The 18,848-nt window shown below is 68.7% G+C and overlaps 1 protein-coding gene across 1 annotated transcript; it reads right to left on the bottom strand.

Moving 5' to 3' along the window:
* RABEP2 (rabaptin, RAB GTPase binding effector protein 2) lies at positions 1 to 16,627 on the bottom strand (the record flags this gene model as incomplete). The annotated part of the gene is given in 16 exon segments (XM_084652606.1): positions 1 to 721; positions 854 to 970; positions 2,126 to 2,224; positions 2,455 to 2,510; positions 2,600 to 2,611; positions 2,768 to 2,957; positions 3,689 to 3,820; positions 3,954 to 4,052; positions 6,774 to 6,890; positions 7,108 to 7,452; positions 7,619 to 7,632; positions 7,635 to 7,737; positions 9,801 to 9,949; positions 14,697 to 14,880; positions 14,882 to 14,961; positions 16,429 to 16,627. Coding segments are annotated over 16 exon segments (1,998 nt in total). The 3' UTR covers positions 1 to 619.
* Between the last annotated feature and the right edge of the window lie 2,221 nt (positions 16,628 to 18,848).

Below are 18,848 nucleotides of genomic sequence, written 5' to 3'. Positions count from 1 at the left end.
TATGGTCACAAAGTCACCTTTATTAACCCTGCCCCCTGTGGGCCCTCCACACAAAGGCAGGCTGGTGGACTGTTAGTGGCAGGGGAGCCAGCGGGCCCTGCTTGGCCCTGCCCCTTCCCACCCATTGTGGAAGGAGGAAGCTGGGGGAAGGGGGGAAATGGAGGATGGACACTGAGCTGGAGCTGGCCTCCCCCAGCTCCAGTCCTCAGTGTTAGTAACTGTCAGTAACATGCTGTCTCCTGTGGTGTGAGCCAGAGCTGGGGGCCACACCATGACTCCCTGCCCCATAGGCCTTGCTCTTGTGGGGGGTGAACAGCAGCTGCATTTTTGGTTAGTGTGCAGGTGGGGGGCACCGTCCCTGAGCTGGGGCGGGGAGGGGGGCAGAGAGAGGCTGGGACCCGTCTCCCCAGGCTGATGGCCCTAATCCCCCACAGGTGGTTGGGGAGGGGGGTTAGTAGAGGATGGCCACTCAGAGCCTGGCCTGGGGCATGGGCAGTGTCCAAGGCCCCCCTAGTGGGGAGGGGAAGGGAAGGGGTTGGAGTCTGTGCCTGCCCAGGGGAAGGGTGGGTGGTATCCATGCCCCCCCACCCAGGGGAGGGCCTCTTGCTGTCCCAGCGTCTCAGGGCTCCTTGAGCTCCGTTACATCCTTCAGCCGCGTCCCGTCCACAATGCTGCGCACCTGCTCCAGCGAGGGGGCCTGGCGGATCCGTTCCAGCTGCACCTGAGGGATGAGAGGAGAGTGAGAGAGACAGCTCGAGATCCTGGGCCGTGGAGACACCCCCCTTCACCCCCGACAGGGCGCAGCTCCCCCATGACAGACAGCACCTTCTCCAAGACACCCCCCAGCCGGTACCTGCAGAGTCTGCGAGAGGCGGACAAAGTCTCTCTGCACCTGCTCACTGGTGTCCAGCTCCGCCTGCAACCGCTGCAGCTTCCCCCGCTGCTCGGACAGTGCTGCCTCCAGCCTGGCCTGGGGGAGAGACTGTCACAGCTCGGGGACCAGCCCTCCCACCTCTCCCCATTCCTCTGCAACACCCCCCGCACACATCCCGGCCTCGGGGAGAGACTGTCACAGCTCGGGGACCAGCCCTCCCACCTCTCCCCATTCCTCTGCAACACCCCCCACACACATCCCGGCCTCGGGGAGAGACTGTCACAGTCCTGGGACCAGCCCTCCCACCTCTCCCCATTCCTCTGCAACACCCCCCGCACACATCCCGGCCTGGGGGAGAGACTGTCACAGCTCGGGGACCAGCCCTCCCACCTCTCCCCATTCCTCTGCAACACCCCCCGCACACATCCCGGCCTCGGGGAGAGACTGTCACAGTCCGGGGACCAGCCCCCTCCCCTGACTCCTCTGCACCCCCACTCCAGCCCAGCCTGGGAAAGAGAGACCATGAGGGCCTTGGGACCAGCTACAGCTGGTTGGTCCCTGCCTTACATGCCCCACTGGGGTGGTTGCAGAGCACTCAGGGGAGGTGTAGGGTGGAAGGAGCAACGTGGGAAATGTAACACTTTTCTGAACCAGGTGTGGGGCTCAGTTTACACACACGCCCCTTTGTCCTGGGGGCGGAAGGATTCGTCCCCCCAGCTGCACTGGCGGCGGGATTAAGGTGTCATTCGATGCCCCTTCGATCTCACACCGGCAGCCAACCTGCTGTAAGCGGGGTTCCTGGCCCATTGGGGCAGGGCAGTCGCAGGCGGCTAGATGTGGTGCTGGTTGTGAGCCAGGACCAGCTAGCTCCTGGCCTGGGGAAGCGCTGCGGAGCAGGGGGGCTGGAAGGCAGGGCAGGGGCTACGTGCGCATCAAGAACTGAACAGGACGGTCCCAGGCCTGCCTGGGAGGGGGACACGTGGGAGCCAACCGCTGGGGCTCTCAGTGAGAGGGCGCAGAGCCAGAGGATAAGCTGGCTCCCAGGCAAGATGCCCAGACCTATCCTGGTAGGTACGAATGGCGTAGTGAGTCCAGGACAGATGAGGGGCGCCCCCCACGGCACTGCCTAACAGCCAGTGCCCCAAACCCCCAGAGACCCGTGTGGGGGCACCAAGGGTGTCTGAACAGGCAGCCTGCCCCAGTGGGGGTGAGGGGTGCTGTGCAGGGGAGGGGCTGGCTCGGCTCACTCACCTTTTCCTGTTCCCAGGCCTGGCCCTGCCGGTCACGCTGGGTCAGGTCCCCCTGAAGCCGCTGCATGTCCTGCTCCAGCCCCTGTGCCCGCTGCTCTGCCTTCAGGGGGGAGGGAAACCAGCGTGACCCCACCATCCCCTCTGCCCCCAGTGCTCTGCCTGGGCAGCGGTTGGGGGGGGGAAATCAGTGTCCCGCCCCCCACGGCATGTCCTGCTTGTGTGGGAAGAGTTCAGCATAGACCTCCCCGCCAGACACACACCTCTAGGGGGCACAGAACAGGCCCCTCCCCATTCCCAAGGACCCTCCCCCCATATCACCAGCCCCCTCACCTGCCCCAGCTGCTGCTGTAGCCTCTCCATCTCTGACCGGAGGCTGCACAGGGAGGCTGGGGAGACACAGATGGGGCAGGGGGTCACCATGAGGGGTGGGGGTGAGCAACCGACACACCCACCCCCTCCCCTAGTCCCCACTTACCCTCCATGACCTCTGCAGGTGGGAGCGATGGAGCCGCGGGAGGGGGCCGGGGGGGAGAAGAGAGACAGTGTTACAGCGAGGGGGGGTGCTTTACCTGCCATGACACCCCCAGCCCGACCCCTTTCCCCTCCCCCACCATTGTCCCCATGCCCCCAGCCACCCCCTTACGGCTCTCCTCGCGCTGGGCCCCCAGCTGGGCCTCCAGAACCCCCTGCAGCCGGGCCCGGGCGGCCTCCTCCTCGTCCAGTCGCTCACGCAGCGTGACGATCTCAATGCGCAGCCGCTCACTATGGTGCTCACTGGCTCGGCGCAGGGTCCCAGCCTCCTCCTGCAGCCGGCGCACCAGTGCCTGCAGTTCCTGGGGAGAGATGGGGGGGGAGAGCTGTACCCCAAAGCCAGCACTTACAGCTCCTGGGGGCGATGGGGGAGAGCCGTACGTCGGTACCCCCAATGCCAGCACCTACAGCTCCGGGGGGAGGGGGGGTGAGACCCACACCTCGACATCCCCCCCTGCACCTACAGGTCCTGGGGGGCTGGCTGGGGGTGAGACCCACACCTCGACATCCCCCCCTGCACCTACAGCTCCGGGGGGAGGGGGGTGAGACCCACACCTCGATATCCCCCCCCAGCACCAACGCCTACAGGTCCTGGGGGGCTGGCTGGGGGTTAGACCCACACCGCAATATCCCCCCCCTGCACCTACAGCACCTGGGGGGCTGGCTGGGGGTGAGACCCACACCGCAATATCCCCCCCTGCACCTACAGGTCCTGGGGGGCTGGCTGGGGGTGAGACCCACACCTCGATATCCCCACCCTCCACCAACGCCTACAGGTCCTGGGGGGCTGGCTGGGGGTGAGACCCACACCGCAATATCCCCACCCTGCACCTACAGCACCTGGGGGACTGGGGGTGAGACCCACACCTCGATATCCCCACCCTCCACCAACGCCTACAGGTCCTGGTAGGGACTGGAGGTTTGCATGGGAGTGCACCCCCTGCCCCGCCCCACACCCCCCCCCGGGGAGGGTCAGGGAGATGGCCTACAGACCCCCAACCCCCTGGATGTCTGGTCTCAGCCCCTGCGGTACCTGCACGGAGCTCGGCAGTGGTGGCTCCTCAGCAGGGGTCGGGGTGGGCCGGGAGCCCCGCAGCCCCTCGTTCTCCTCGCTCAGCCGCTGCACCTCGTAGCTGAGTCGCTTGTGAGATGATGCCAGGTCAGCCTGGAGGAGGGGGTGGGGTGAGCAGAGGGATTGGATCCCCCTCACCGGTGACCCCCACCATGGATCCCAGCCCCCCAGCCACCCACCCTCCATACCTAGTCTTCCCCACCCTGCCGGGCACCCCCCTGCTCACAATCTGCTCCTGGGTCCGGTGCTGGGTCTGGGACACTGTCGCCTGTAGGTTCTGCAGCAGCTGCTCCGAGTTCTGGATCTGATCCAGCAGCACCAGCACCTGGGAGAGACTCAGCCATCAGCACGAAGCAACCTGGCCACAGGGAGAGGGGCTGCATGTCAGCCCTCAGGGCACTGGCAGAGCTGGGGGAAGGGCTGGGCTAACAGGGGGCTGCGGGTTGGAAATAAGGGGCACTGACAGAGGGGGGGAGCCCAGGGCCAGGCTAGCAGGGGGCTGCGGGGCACCGGCAGCGCTGGGGGAGGGGGAGCCCAGGGCTGGGCTAGCAGGGGGCTGCGGGGCACCAGCAGAGATGGGGGCAGAAGGGGGAGCCCAGTGCTGGGCTAGCAGGGGGCTGCAGGGCACCGGCAGAGCTGGAGGGGCAGTGGGAAGAGCCCAGGGCCGGGCTAGCAGGGGGCTGCGGGGCACCGGCAGAGCTGGAGGGGCAGCAGGGAGAGCCCAGGCCGGGCTAGCAGGGGGCTGCGGGGCACCGGCAGAGCTGGGGGCAGAAGGGGGAGCCCAGGGCCGGGCTAGCAGGGGGCTGCAGGGCACCGGCAGCGCTGGGGGAGGGGGAGCCCAGGGCTGGGCTAGCAGGGGGCTGCGGGGCACCGGCAGCGCTGGGGGCAGAAGGGGGAGCCCAGGGCTGGGCTAGCAGGGGGGTGCGGGGCACCGGCAGAGCTGGAGGGGCAGCGGGGAGAGCCCAGGCTGGGCTAGCAGGGGGCTGCGGGGCACCGGCAGCGCTGGGGGAGGGGGAGCCCAGGGCCGGGCTAGCAGGGGGCGGCGGGGCACTGGCAGCGCTGGGGAGGGGGAGCCCAGGGCCGGGCTAGCAGGGGGCTGCGGGGCACCGGCAGAGCTGGAGGGGCAGCGGGGAGAGCCCAGGCCGGGCTAGCAGGGGGCTGCGGGGCACCGGCAGCGCTGGGGAGGGGGAGCTCAGGGCCGGGCTAGCAGGGTCTGCGGGGCACCGGCAGCGCTGGGGGAGGGGGAGCCCAGGCCGGGCTAGCAGGGGGCTGCGGGGCACCGGCAGCGCTGGGGGCAGAAGGGGGAGCCCAGGGCTGGGCTAGCAGGGGGCTGCGGGGCACCGGCAGAGCTGGAGGGGCAGCGGGGAGAGCCCAGGGCTGGGCTAGCAGGGGGCTGCGGGGCACCGGCAGAGCTGGAGGGGCAGCGGGGAGAGCCCAGGCCGGGCTAGCAGGGGGCTGCGGGGCACCGGCAGCGCTGTGGGATGGGGAGCCCAGGGCCGGGCTAGCAGGGGGCTGCGGGGCACCGGCAGCGCTGGGGAGGGGGAGCCCAGGGCCGGGCTAGCAGGGTCTGCGGGGCACCGGCAGAGCTGGAGGGGCAGCGGGGAGAGCCCAGGCCGGGCTAGCAGGGGGCTGCGGGGCACCGGCAGCGCTGGAGGGGCAGCGGGGAGAGCCCAGGGCCGGGCTAGCAGGGGGCTGCGGGGCACCGGCAGCGCTGGAGGGGCAGCGGGGGGAGCCCAGGCCGGGCTAGCAGGGGGCTGCGGGGCACCGGCAGCGCTGGGGGAGGGGGAGCCCAGGGCCGGGCTAGCAGGGGGCTGCGGGGCACCGGCAGCGCTGGGGGAGGGGGAGCCCAGGGCCGGGCTAGCAGGGTCTGCGGGGCACCGGCAGAGCTGGGGGAGGGGGAGCCCAGGGCCGGGCTAGCAGGGGGCTGCGGGGCACCGGCAGAGCTGGAGGGGCAGCGGGGAGAGCCCAGGCCGGGCTAGCAGGGGGCTGCGGGGCACCGGCAGCGCTGGAGGGGCAGCGGGGAGAGCCCAGGGCCGGGCTAGCAGGGGGCTGCGGGGCACCGGCAGCGCTGGAGGGGCAGCGGGGAGAGCCCAGGGCCGGGCTAGCAGGGGGCTGCGGGGCACCGGCAGAGCTGGAGGGGCAGCGGGGGGAGCCCAGGGCCGGGCTAGCAGGGGGCTGCGGGGCACCGGCAGCGCTGGGGGAGGGGGAGCCCAGGGCCGGGCTAGCAGGGTCTGCGGGGCACCGGCAGAGCTGGAGGGGCAGCGGGGAGAGCCCAGGCCGGGCTAGCAGGGGGCTGCGGGGCACCGGCAGAGCTGGGGGAGGGGGAGCCCAGGGCCGGGCTAGCAGGGGGCTGCGGGGCACCGGCAGAGCTGGGGGAGGGGGAGCCCAGGGCCGGGCTAGCAGGAGGCTGCGAGGCACCGGCAGCGCTGGGGAGGGGGAGCCCAGGGCTGGGCTAGCAGGGGGCTGCGGGGCACCGGCAGAGCTGGAGGGGCAGAAGGGGGAGCCCAGGGCCGGGCTAGCAGGGGGCTGCGGGGCACCGGCAGAGCTGGGGGAGGGGGAGCCCAGGGCTGGGCTAGCAGGGGGCTGCGGGGCACCGGCAGCGCTGGGGAGGGGGAGCCCAGGGCCGGGCTAGCAGGGGGCTGCGGGGCACCGGCAGCGCTGGGGAGGGGGAGCCCAGGGCTGGGCTAGCAGGGGGCTGCGGGGCACCGGCAGAGCTGGAGGGGCAGAAGGGGGAGCCCAGGGCCGGGCTAGCAGGGGGCTGCGGGGCACCGGCAGAGCTGGAGGGGCAGCGGGGAGAGCCCAGGCCGGGCTAGCAGGGGGCTGCGGGGCACCGGCAGCGCTGGAGGGGCAGCGGGGAGAGCCCAGGCCGGGCTAGCAGGGGGCTGCGGGGCACCGGCAGCGCTGGGGGAGGGGGAGCCCAGGGCCGGGCTAGCAGGGGGCTGCGGGGCACCGGCAGCGCTGGGGAGGGGGAGCCCAGGGCTGGGCTAGCAGGGGGCTGCGGGGCACCGGCAGCACTGGGGGCAGAAGGGGGAGCTGCCCATGGTACCTGCTTGGCACAATCCTCGCTGCTCCGAGTTAACGCCTCCTGCAGTCGCAGCTTCTCCTGCATCACCGTCTCCAGCTGCTCGCTCAGCTGCTGCCAGGACTCCTGGTGCCGCCTGGCCTGGGGGGGCCGAGGTCACAGGTCACCCTGTCCCAGCCACGTCCCCCGCACCCCAGCTCTAGCAGCCCTGCACAGCATCCTCCCATCCCCCCCAGGATCTCCGCTCCCCACATCCCCAGCTGCCCTCCTCCCTGTTCCCCACACATCTGTCACCCCGCCAGCCCACTCCCACCTCCCGGCCCCCCACCCTGCCCACAGCTTCCCCCTCCAGTCTCACCTCCTGCTGCAGGTGCGTCCACTCCCCATCAGGCACCAGCTGGAAGCCAGGGGGCGGCAGGTAGATGCTCTCAGGCACCAGGGTGCCGGTGGACAGCAGGGAGGCCGTGTCCTCATGCTCTTGGTTGGGCCGGCGCCGGGGCCGGGGGGAGCCAGCGCTGGAGCTGGCGACGGAGACAATGGAGATGCTGTCGCAGCCGCGGGCGAAGGCCATGCCACCTCCCAGCTCCTCTTCACCCTCCGGTCCGGAGCCTTCATCCCCCTCTCCCCCAGGGTGGGCAGGGGGCACCCGGCTGGGATCCTCCGCATCAGACAGCAGGGACTCCGATGAGCAGCAGAGTGAGCCCTGGGGGGAAGGAGTCACAGGGCAGAGCGAGCCCCCCCCCACACAGTCAGAACAGCCCAAGTCCATGCACATTGGGCACCCCTTCCCTCCCCCCAAACACATTCCTGCATGGCCTGGCTCTCCGCCCCCCAGCACCCACTACCCCACTCCCCCCACAGGGTCTCACCTCAGGCCCCCGCAGCCCTGGATCAGCCCCTCGGCCCGGGAGAGTTTGCTCTTGAGCTGAGCGATCTCCTCCTCCATGGGCAGGACAATGCTGCGCAGCTGCTCCGAGTCCTCCTGCGCCTGAGTGGGGAGAGACTGAGCCAGGGACCCCCAGCATCCCCTGCTCCCCAACATCCCCTGCCCCACAGCACCCGCCCCCAACCACAGCCCCCGCCCCCAGCACCCGCACCACAGCCCCTGCCCCCCAGCCACAGCCCCTGCCCCCAGCACCCGCACCACAGCCCTGCCCCCAACATCCCCCTGCCCCCCAACCACAGCCCCTGCCACCAGCACCCCGGCCCCTCAGCACCCACACCACAGCCCCGTCCCCCAACACAGCCCCTGCACCAGCACCCGCACCACAGCCCCTGCCCCCAACATCCCCTGCCCCCCAAACCACCCACAGCCCCTGCCACCAGCACCCCCGGCCCCTCAGCACCCACACCACAGCCCCGTCCCCCGACATCCCCCGCCCCATAGCACCCAATCACCCCCTCTGCATCCCCCAATGCCCAGCACCCCCCGCCCTTCACCCACAGGCACTCGTAGTCCTGAGGCATAAGAACATAGGAACGGCCCGACTGGGTCAGACTAAAGGTCCATCTAGACCAGTCTCCTGTCTGTCGACAGTGGCCAGTGCCAGGTGCCCCAGAGGGAATGAACAGAGCAGGGCAATTATCGAGTGTCCATCCCCTGTTGTTCAGTCCCAGCTCCTGGCAGTCAGAGGTTTAGGAGTATCTGGAGCAGGGGGCTGCATCCCTGCCCATCCTGGCTAATAGCCATTGATGGACCGACCCTCCAGGAACTGAGTTACAGTGGAACCACAGAGTTACGAACACCGGAGTTACGAACTAACCACACCCCTCCTTTGGGGCTGGAAGTACACCATCAGGCAGCAGAGACCAAAACAAGCAAATCCAGGACAGTGGTGTGTTAAATGTACACTACTAAACATATAGGGAACGTTTAAACAAAGATCTGACCAGGTAAGGAAACTTTCTGTGTTTCTTTCATTTAAATTAAGCTGGTTAAAGCAGCGCTTTTCCTCTGCACAGTAAAGCACCAAAACTGTGTTCAGTCAAGCTTCAGCTGTAAACTTTTGAAAGAACCACCACAACATTTGGTTCAGAGTGACGACCAACGTCCATTTCCAAGGGCTTCATAACTCTGAGGTTCTGCTATAACCCTTTTTTGAACCCAGTTATACTTTTTGACCTTCATGATATCCCCTGGCAAGGAGGTCCCCAGGCTGACTGTGCTGTGTGAAGAAATTCCTTCTGTTTGACCTGAACCTGCTGCCGACTAATGGTATTTGGTGACCCCTGGTTCTTGTGTCATGTGCCCCCTCAGTCATCTCCCCCAAGCTGAACAGCCCCAGTCTTTGTCATCTCTCCTCAAGCAGAAGCTGTTCCATCCCCTCATCACTGTCGTTGCCCTTCTCTGTACTTTTTCCATTTCTAATGGACCTGTTTTGAGATGGGGCAACCACATCTGCAGGCAGTATTCGAGATGTGGGCGTACCATGGTCTTATAGAGAGGAGATATGATATTTTCCGTCTTCTTATCTAACCTTTTCCTACTGGTGCCCAGCATTCTGTTTGCTTTTGTGGCGGCCGCTGCCCATGGAGTGGATGATTTCAGAGACCTAGCCACAGTGATGCCAAGATCTCTTTCCTGAGTGATAACAGCTAATTACCACTCACAAAAAAGATCTCGGGCAGGGACAACATGTGCCAAGGACCCCCCAGACCTCCAACTACTGCCCCAACCCCCTCAGGCCCTACCCCTGAACCCACAGGGCCCTCCACCTACCCGCTCTGCATTCCCCACGCACCCCCACCCATCAGTGCCCCCCACCCTGCACCCACTCAGAGTCTTGCTTAGTCTGGGGAGCAGGGCAAGAGCCAGGGACCCCACAGCCTCCCAACCCAAGCACCCCATATCTACCTTCTCCAGCCCCCAGCGTCCCCCACCCTTCTCCCACAGCCACTCAGAGTCCTCCTGAGCCAGGGACCCACCCACCCCTCACCCTTAGCACCACCTCAGAGTTCTCCTGGGCCGGAAGATCAACCTGGGGTCCCCAACACCCCTCAAGGGCCCAGCCCCTCTCCTCACCCCCAGGGGCCCATCCTCCCCTGCCTCACCTTCTCCATCTGCCGCTCCAGCGAGTCCAGGGGGTTTCCCTGTGCCCGCTGTTGCTGCAGGCAGCTCAGCTCCCGGCCCCCCCATGAGCCGCCACCATGCTGCTCCTGCTGCAGGGCCGCCAGGCGTGCCTCATAGCTGCTGATGGTGTCTGGGGAAGCAGCAGAGGGCACAGTGAGGCGACAGGAAGCACCGGGTCCCACCCAGCAAACGCTCCGGACCTCTGGGAGCAGAGGCCCAGCCTGGCACAGACACTCACAGACAGGGGCAGTGTGGAGGGGTGTCTGGCTTCTCTGGACATTGGCAGCTTGCATCCAGCTCATCTGACATACATCCCCAGTGACGGGCACTGAGGAAGTGGGGCGGTATCCTGGCATGTAAGGGGGCTGGGCATGGGGGTCTGTATCGGGCTGGTGGCAGGTGGGGGACGGAGGTGGGGGGATGGGCAAGTGGGCAGATTGGGCACAGCAGTAGGAGTATGGAGGGCATGTGGAATGGCGGTAGGCCTGTGGGGTGCAGACGGGAGCCGTGGTAGGCGTATGGAATACGGGGGTGTGTATACAGCGGCCGATGGCAGCAGGAGTATGGGGCAGCAGAAGGGGTAGTGGGCATATGAGGATGGTGGTAGAAGTTTGAAGGGCATGGGCGGGGGGGACGCTTACGGGGGTGCGTATGGGGCAGTACCAGGTGGCTGGGGGCCAAGGCAGGCATATGAGGGTACGTATGGGGCTGTGGCAGGTGGCTGGGAGCCATGGCAGCAGGCATAAAGGGGTGCGTATGGGGCTGTGGCGGGCGCACGGGGGTGCATATGGGGCAATACCAGGTGGCTGGGGGCCATGGTAGATGTACGGAGACGGGGGGCATGTGAAGACAGCTGTAAGAGTATGGCAGGGTGTGGGGAGTGGCAGTAGGCTTGGCAGGGGGTTGTATGGAGGCAGTGGGCTAGCATGGGGGGCTGCGTGGGGTGGTGTGCATGGGGGCTATGGGGAAGTGGGGTAGCGTGGGGGGTGTATGGGGGCAGTGGGGAAGCACAGGGGGCAGTGGGGAAGCATGGGGGGCTGAGCGGGGCGATGTGTATGGGGGCTATGGGGAAGCATGGGAGGCAGCGGAGGGAAAGCACGGGGGGCTGCGTGGGGCAGTGTGTATGGGGGCTATGGGGAAGTGGGGTAGCGTGGGGGGTGTATGGGGGCAGTGGGGAAGCACGGGGGGGCTGAGCGGGGCGATGTTCAATCATATGGGGAAGAGGGGTAGCGTGGGGGGTGTATGGGGGCAGCGGGGAAGCACAGGGGGGCTGTGGGGAAGCATGGGGGGCTGCGTGGGGCGGTGTGTATGGGGGCTATGGGGAAGTGGGGCAGCGTGGGGGGTGTATGGGGGCAGTGGGGAAGCACAGGGGGCAGCGGGGGGTGTATGGGGCAGTGGGGAAGCACAGGGGGCAGTGGGGAAGCATGGGGGGCTGAGCGGGGCGATGTGTATGGGGGCTATGGGGAAGCATGGGAGGCAGCGGGGGGAAGCACGGGGGGCTGCGTGGGGCGGTGTGTATGGGGGCTATGGGGAAGTGGGGCAGCGTGGGGGGTGTATGGGGGCAGTGGGGAAGCACAGGGGGCAGCGTGGGGGTGTATGGGGCAGTGGGGAAGCACGGGGGGGCAGTGGGGGGTGTATGGGGGCTATGGGGAAGCACGGGAGGCAGCGGGGGGGAAGCACGGGGGTCTGCCTGGGGCAGTGTGTATGGGGGCTATGGGGAAGCACAGGAGGCAGCGGGGGGGGGAGTGTGGGGGGGCTGCCTGGGGCGGTGTGTATGGGGGCTATGGGGAAGTGGGGCAGCGTGGGGGGTGTATGGGGGCAGCGGGGAAGCACAGGGGGCAGCGGGGAAGCACAGGGGGGCAGCGGGGAAGCACAGGGGGGCAGCGGGGAAGCACAGGGGGGCAGCGGGGGGTGTATGGGGCAGTGGGGAAGCACAGGAGGCAGCGGGGGGGGAGTGGGGGGGGCTGCCTGGGGCGGTGTGTATGGGGGCTATGGGGAAGTGGGGCAGCGTGGGGGGTGTATGGGGGCAGCGGGGAAGCACAGGGGGGCAGCGGGGGGTGTATGGGGCAGTGGGGAAGCACAGGGGGGCAGTGGGGGGTGTATGGGGCAGTGGGGAAGCACGGGGGCAGCAGGGGGTGTATGGGGCAGCGGGGAAGCACGGGGGCGCAGCGGGGAAGCACGGGGGCGCAGCGGGGAAGCACGGGGGCGCAGCGGGGAAGCACGGGGGGGCAGCGGGGGGTGTATGGGGCAGTGGGGAAGCACAGGGGGCAGCGGGAGGTGTATGGGGCAGTGGGGAAGCACAGGGGGCAGCGGGAGGTGTATGGGGCAGTGGGGAAGCACAGGGGGCAGCGGGAGGTGCATGGGGCAGTGGGGAAGCACAGGGGGGCAGCGGGGGGTGTATGGGGCAGTGGGGAAGCACGGGGGGGCAGCGGGGGGTGTATGGGGCAGTGGGGAAGCACGGGGGGCAGTGGGGAAGCACGGGGGCAGCGGGGAGTGTATGGGGCAGTGGGGAAGCACGGGGGCAGCGGGGAGTGTATGGGGCAGTGGGGAAGCACGGGGGCAGCGGGGGTGCATGGGGCAGTGGGGAAGCACGGGGGCAGCGGGGGGTGCATGGGGCAGTGGGGAAGCACGGGGGCAGCGGGGGGTGCATGGGGCAGTGGGGAAGCACGGGGGCAGCGGGGGGTGTATGGGGCAGTGGGGAAGCACAGGGGGCAGCGGGGGGTGTATGGGGCAGTGGGGAAGCACAGGGGGGCAGTGGGGAAGCACGGGGGCAGCGGGGAGTGTATGGGGCAGTGGGGAAGCACGGGGGCAGCGGGGAGTGTATGGGGCAGTGGGGGAAGCACGGGTGGGGCAGTGGGGAAGCACGGGGGCAGCGGGGGGTGCATGGGCAGTGGGGAAGCACGGGGGCAGCGGGGGGTGTATGGGGCAGTGGGGAAGCACGGGGGCAGCGGGGGGTGTATGGGGCAGTGGGGAAGCACAGGGGCAGCGGGGGGTGTATGGGGCAGTGGGGAAGCACAGGGGGGCAGTGGGGAAGCACGGGGGCAGCGGGGAGTGTATGGGGCAGTGGGGAAGCACGGGGGCAGCGGGGAGTGTATGGGGCAGTGGGGAAGCACGGGGGCAGCGGGAGTGTATGGGGCAGTGGGGAAGCACGGGGGCAGTGGGGGGTGCATGGGGCAGTGGGGAAGCACGGGGGCAGCGGGGGGTGCATGGGGCAGTGGGGAAGCACGGGGGCAGCGGGGAGTGTATGGGGCAGTGGGGAAGCACAGGGGGCAGCGGGGGGTGTATGGGGCAGTGGGGAAGCACAGGGGGGCAGCGGGGAAGCACAGGGGGCAGCGGGGGGTGTATGGGGCAGTGGGGAAGCACAGGGGGGCAGTGGGGAAGCACGGGGGCAGCGGGGAGTGTATGGGGCAGCGGGGAAGCACGGGGGGCAGCGGGGAGTGTATGGGGCAGTGGGGAAGCACGGGGGCAGCGGGGAGTGTATGGGGCAGTGGGGAAGCACGGGGGCAGCGGGGAGTGTATGGGGCAGTGGGGAAGCACAGGGGGGCAGTGGGGAAGCACAGGGGGACAGCGGGGAAGCACAGGGGACAGCGGGGAGTGTATGGGGCAGTGGGGAAGCACGGGGGCAGCGGGGAGTGTATGGGGCAGTGGGGAAGCACGGGGGCAGCGGGGAGTGTATGGGGCAGTGGGGAAGCACGGGGGCAGCGGGGAGTGTATGGGCAGTGGGGAAGCACGGGGGCAGCGGGGAGTGTATGGGGCAGTGGGGAAGCACGGGGGCAGCGGGGAGTGTATGGGGCAGTGGGGAAGCACGGGGGCAGCGGGGGTGTATGGGGCAGTGGGGAAGCACGGGGCAGCGGGGGGTGTATGGGGCAGTGGGGAAGCACGGGGGCAGCGGGGGGTGTATGGGCAGTGGGGAAGCACGGGGGCAGCGGGGGGTGTATGGGGCAGTGGGGAAGCACGGGGGCAGCGGGGGGTGTATGGGGCAGTGGGGAAGCACGGGGGCAGCGGGGGGTGTATGGGGCAGTGGGGAAGCACGGGGGCAGCGGGGGGTGTATGGGGCAGTGGGAAGCACGGGGGGGCAGTGGGGAAGCACAGGGGGCAGCGGGGGGTGTATGGGGCAGTGGGGAAGCACAGGGGGGCAGTGGGGAAGCACGGGGGCAGCGGGGAGTGTATGGGGCAGTGGGGAAGCACGGGGGCAGCGGGGGGTGCATGGGGCAGTGGGGGAAGCACGGCGGCAGCGGGGGGTGCATGGGGCAGTGGGGAAGCACGGCGGCAGCGGGGGGTGCATGGGGCAGTGGGGAAGCACGGCGGCAGCGGGGGTGCATGGGGCAGTGGGGAAGCACGGGGCAGCGGGGGGTGCATGGGGCAGTGGGGAAGCACGGGGGCAGCGGGGGTGCATGGGGCAGTGGGGAAGCACGGGGCAGCGGGGGGTGTATGGGGCAGTGGGGAAGCACAGGGGGCAGCGGGGGGTGTATGGGGCAGTGGGGAAGCACAGGGGGGCAGTGGGGAAGCACAGGGGGCAGCGGGGGGTGTATGGGGCAGTGGGGAAGCACAGGGGGGCAGTGGGGAGTGTATGGGCAGTGGGGAAGCACGGGGCAGCGGGGAGTGTATGGGGCAGTGGGGAAGCACGGGGGCAGCGGGGGGTGCATGGGGCAGTGGGGAAGCACAGGGGCAGCGGGGGGTGTATGGGGCAGTGGGGAAGCACAGGGGGGCAGTGGGGGAAGCACGGGGGCAGCGGGGAGTGTATGGGGCAGTGGGGAAGCACGGGGGCAGCGGGGAGTGTATGGGCAGTGGGGAAGCACGGGGACAGCGGGGGGTGCATGGGGCAGTGGGAAGCACAGGGGGCAGCGGGGGGGTTGCCGGGCGGGGGGGGGTCTCACCTTTGAGGATGGCCTGCAGCGAGGCCACCTCCTCCTGGCAGTGGCGGCGCACGGTGGCCACGGCCTCCTGCTTGGTGCCCTCGCTCACGGTGGCCACGGCTCGCAGCGTCTCGACCTCGGCCAGCGCGGCCGCCAGCTCCGCCCGCAGTGCCTGGATCCTTCCCCCGGGGTCGGGGCCCGGCTCCCGCGCCCACCGCTGCCACCGGCAGACCGGGCTCCTGCAGGGCTGCGGGGCCCCCCCCCAGCCCATCCGCCCCACACGGCTCTGGGGGCAGAGATGGGGGGGTCACAGACCCAGCCTGCCGGGGTCACCCCCTAACCCCCCACCCGGACACCAGAGCCCCTCCCCCGGGGTCACTCCCCCCCCCCGCACCCTGAGCCCCTCCCCCCGGGGGCACCCCCCCACCAGAACCCCTCCCCCCGGGGGCACCCTGAGCCCCTCCCCCCGGGGTCACTCCCCCCCCCGCACCCTGAGCCTCTCCCCCGGGGGGTCACTCTCCCCCCCCCCCGCACCCTGAGCCCCTCCCCCCGGGGGTCACTCTCCCCCCCCCCGCACCCTGAGCCCCTCCCCCCGGGGGTCACTCTCCCCCCCCCGCACCCTGAGCCCCTCGCCCCGGGGTCACTCCCCCCCCCCGCACCCCACGCCCCTCCCCCCGGGGTCACTCCCCCACCAGAACCCCTCCCCCCGGGGGCACCCTGAGCCCCTCCCCCCGGGGGTCACTCTCCCCCCCCCCCGCACCCAGAGCCCCTCGCCCCGGGGGTCACTCTCCCCCCCCCCCGCACCCTGAGCCCCTCGCCCCGGGGGTCACTCTCCCCCCCCCCCCCGCACCCTGAGCCCCTCGCCCCGGGGGTCACTCTCCCCCCCCCCCCCGCACCCTGAGCCCCTCGCCCCGGGTCACTCCCCCCCCCGCACCCCACGCCCCTCCCCCCGGGGTCACTCCCCCACCAGAAACCCCTCCCCCCGGGGGCACCCTGAGCCCCTCCCCCCGGGGGTCACTCTCCCCCCCCCCCCGCACCCTGAGCCCCTCCCCCCCGGGGTCACTCCCCCACCAGAACCCCTCCCCCCGGGGGCACCCTGAGCCCCTCCCCCCGGGGGTCACTCTCCCCCCCCCCGCACCCTGAGCCCCTCCCCCCGGGGGTCACTCTCCCCTCCCCCGCACCCTGAGCCCCTCGCCCGGGGGTCACTCTCCCCCCCCCCCGCACCCTGAGCCCCTCGCCCCGGGGTCACTCTCCCCCCCCCCCCGCACCCTGAGCCCCTCCCCCCGGGGGTCACTCTCCCCCCCCCCCCCCGCACCCTGAGCCCCTCGCCCCGGGGGTCACTCTCCCCCCCCCCCCGCACCCTGAGCCCCTCGCCCCGGGGGTCACTCTCCCCCCCCCCCGCACCCTGAGCCCCTCGCCCCGGGGGTCACTCTCCCCCCCCCCCGCACCCCTGAGCCCCTCGCCCGGGGTCACTCCCCCCCCCCCCGCACCCTGAGCCCCTCGCCCCGGGGGTCACTCTCCCCCCCCCCCGCACCCTGAGCCCCTCGCCCCGGGGGTCACTCTCCCCCCCCCCCCGCACCCTGAGCCCCTCGCCCCGGGGGTCACTCTCCCCCCCCCCCCCGCACCCTGAGCCCCTCGCCCCGGGGGTCACTCTCCCCCCCCCCCCGCACCCTGAGCCCCTCGCCCCGGGGGCACCCCCCGCCTCGCACCCTCCATGCTCGGCTCGCGGCTCCCCCCGCCGCAGGCTCCGCACTTCCGCGTTCGGGGCCAGCGGGGGGCGGGGCCAGCCGGGTGGTTCCGGAAAGAGCCGAGCGGATCCGGAGGGAGCCGAAAGCCCGAGCCCGGCCGAGGGGTCTCGGGAGGCAGCGGAGAGGCCCGAAGGGGCGGGGCGGGGTCTGTCTGCGGGGCCGCCAGCCCAGGCCTACTGGCAACCCCGCCCCTCGCAACCGCATCGCCCCTGGCAACCGGTCCTGGCAACAGCCTCTCCCTGGCAACCCCCTCTCCATGGCACCCCCTGCGACCGCATCCCCCCAGCAACCACCCCTGGCTATCGCCTCTCCCTAGCAACCACCCCCGGCAACCGCAGCCCCCTGGCAACCAGCTCTTGCAACGGCCTCTCCCTGGCAACCCCCTCTCCATGGCAGCCCCCTGCGACCACCCCTGGCTATCGCCTCTCCCTGGCAACCACCCCAGCAACCACCTCTCCCTAGCTACCACCCTGGCAACCGCATCTCCCCTGGCAACCACCCTGGCAACTGCCTCTCTCTCACAACCACCATTCCTCTCTGCAACCAGACCTGACAACTGCCTCTCCCTAGCTACCAACCCCAGCAACCACATACCCCTTTTCTTTTTGTAAATCTCTCTGGTAACCACCCCGGCATCTGCCCTTGGCAACTGCATCCCCCTGGCAACTGTGTACAGAGTCACTGGATCAGTGCTCTGGAACTGCTTCGAATGAAGCCAGTCAGGAGTCACCAAGGCGAGAAGCCCACATGGCTTCTGCTTCCTGGGTCTGACCTCAGAGCATTCAGCATCCTCTTCCACACAGTGCACTTCCCGCAGGGAGTCTGCCCAGGCCGGGCCCCTGGGGAAGCCAGAGAGCCCTGCACTCCAACTCTGCAGCCAGTCGGGACACTGAGCCAGCGTGTGACACAGACGGGTTATTAGTCGACAGGAACACAGCATAGGACAGAGCTTGTTAGCACAGACATCAGGAACATTCAGTAAAGTCCATTGTAGTGGGAGGGGAGCCCAGAGCCAGGGTCCTGACCCTCCCCCTGAGGCCCAAGCCAGCAGAGACTGACTGACTTCCAGCTGCCTGGCCTCTGACACCCCCATTGCCCCTCCTCTGGTCTTTGTCTCGCTTCCCGGGCAAAGTGTGACCTGGTTCCATCCCCCTCCTGGGTCTCAGGTTATGAAGGGCACCGTCCATCACCTATGTTCAGGCAGCTGGAGCCACCTCACCTGCCCCCAAGGGTCTCAGCAAAAGTCACACACCCTTATTCCCACCACCTAGGCACTGGTGCAGTACACAGAGAAACTGAGGCACACACAGTATTCATGCAAAACAGTGAGACTCACATAGGCTCACATATAACATAATAAGGAGGAAAAAAACCCACTTTGTCACAACCGCTCTTTGGTGATGAGCTCCTCTTTCTACTCACTGCCAGCAACCACATCCTCCTGGCAACCGCCCCCACCCCCCCGCAATCACCCCCAGCAACCAAGTTCCTCTGACAACCACTGCCTTAGGGACCCTGGCAACCACCTCCCCCGTCCGTCCCCCCACACACACACACACAATAGCATCTCTCCCCTCCTCTGTGGGGTTGGGCCTGAAAATCACAGATCAGGCCTAGGAATCACAGGCTGTTCTTAAAAAGAAAAGGAGGCCTTGTGGCACCTTAGAGACTAACCAATTTATTTGAGCGTGAGCTTTCGTGAGCTGCAGCTCACTTCATCCGATAGTTAGTCTCTAAGGTGCCACAAGTACTCCTTTTCTTTTTGCGAATACAGACTAAGACGGCTGTTACTCTAAAGGCTGTTCTTACTCCCTGCACCACACACACACACACACACACGAATGAACAATGTGGATTCGCTGCCTCACTGAACCTTCAGCGGCATCATTTCCAGCCCCCCCCACCACCACCTGCACACACACACACCCGCCCTGTCTATGCCAGTGAGAGCTGGGATTCCCCTGCCAATCCCTGACTCTAGGAGCTGAGGATTTAGGGATAACTTGGGACATGGTGAGACCATCAGGCCTGACCCCCAGGCAGAAAGCAGCCCCCCCCCCCCGTGCTCCTAGTGCACCTGCAAGGGTGTTTACACCACCCAGAGTCCCCCAGGGACATACCAGGAAATGTGGAGGCCGGGTAGAGAGAGACACTCGCAGACACAGGGCCTGCACTGGGGCAGACAGGGAGCATGGCGGGGATGCAGGGTGGGAAGGACACAGGTGGGGGTTCCATGGGGTGAAGGGGACACACTAGGGAAGATGGGGTGGAGCTACCCACGAGAAGGGACACAGGATGTGGGGCAGCAAGATAGGGTGGGTGGTCACAAGTTGGGGGATGTGGGGGGGGGAGATGGGGTCAGGGGATGTGGTCTGCCCCCATCTCCTTTCCCCTTCAGTCGATGCCTTGTCACAGGCAGAAAATC

Source organism: Lepidochelys olivacea, assembly GCF_965140295.1.
Source record: "Lepidochelys olivacea isolate rLepOli2 genome assembly, contig: Scaffold_29, whole genome shotgun sequence".
Taxonomy (NCBI): Eukaryota; Metazoa; Chordata; order Testudines; family Cheloniidae; genus Lepidochelys; species Lepidochelys olivacea.
The sequence above is the reverse complement of the archived record's forward strand: the minus strand, read 5'-3'. Positions and strand labels throughout refer to the sequence as shown.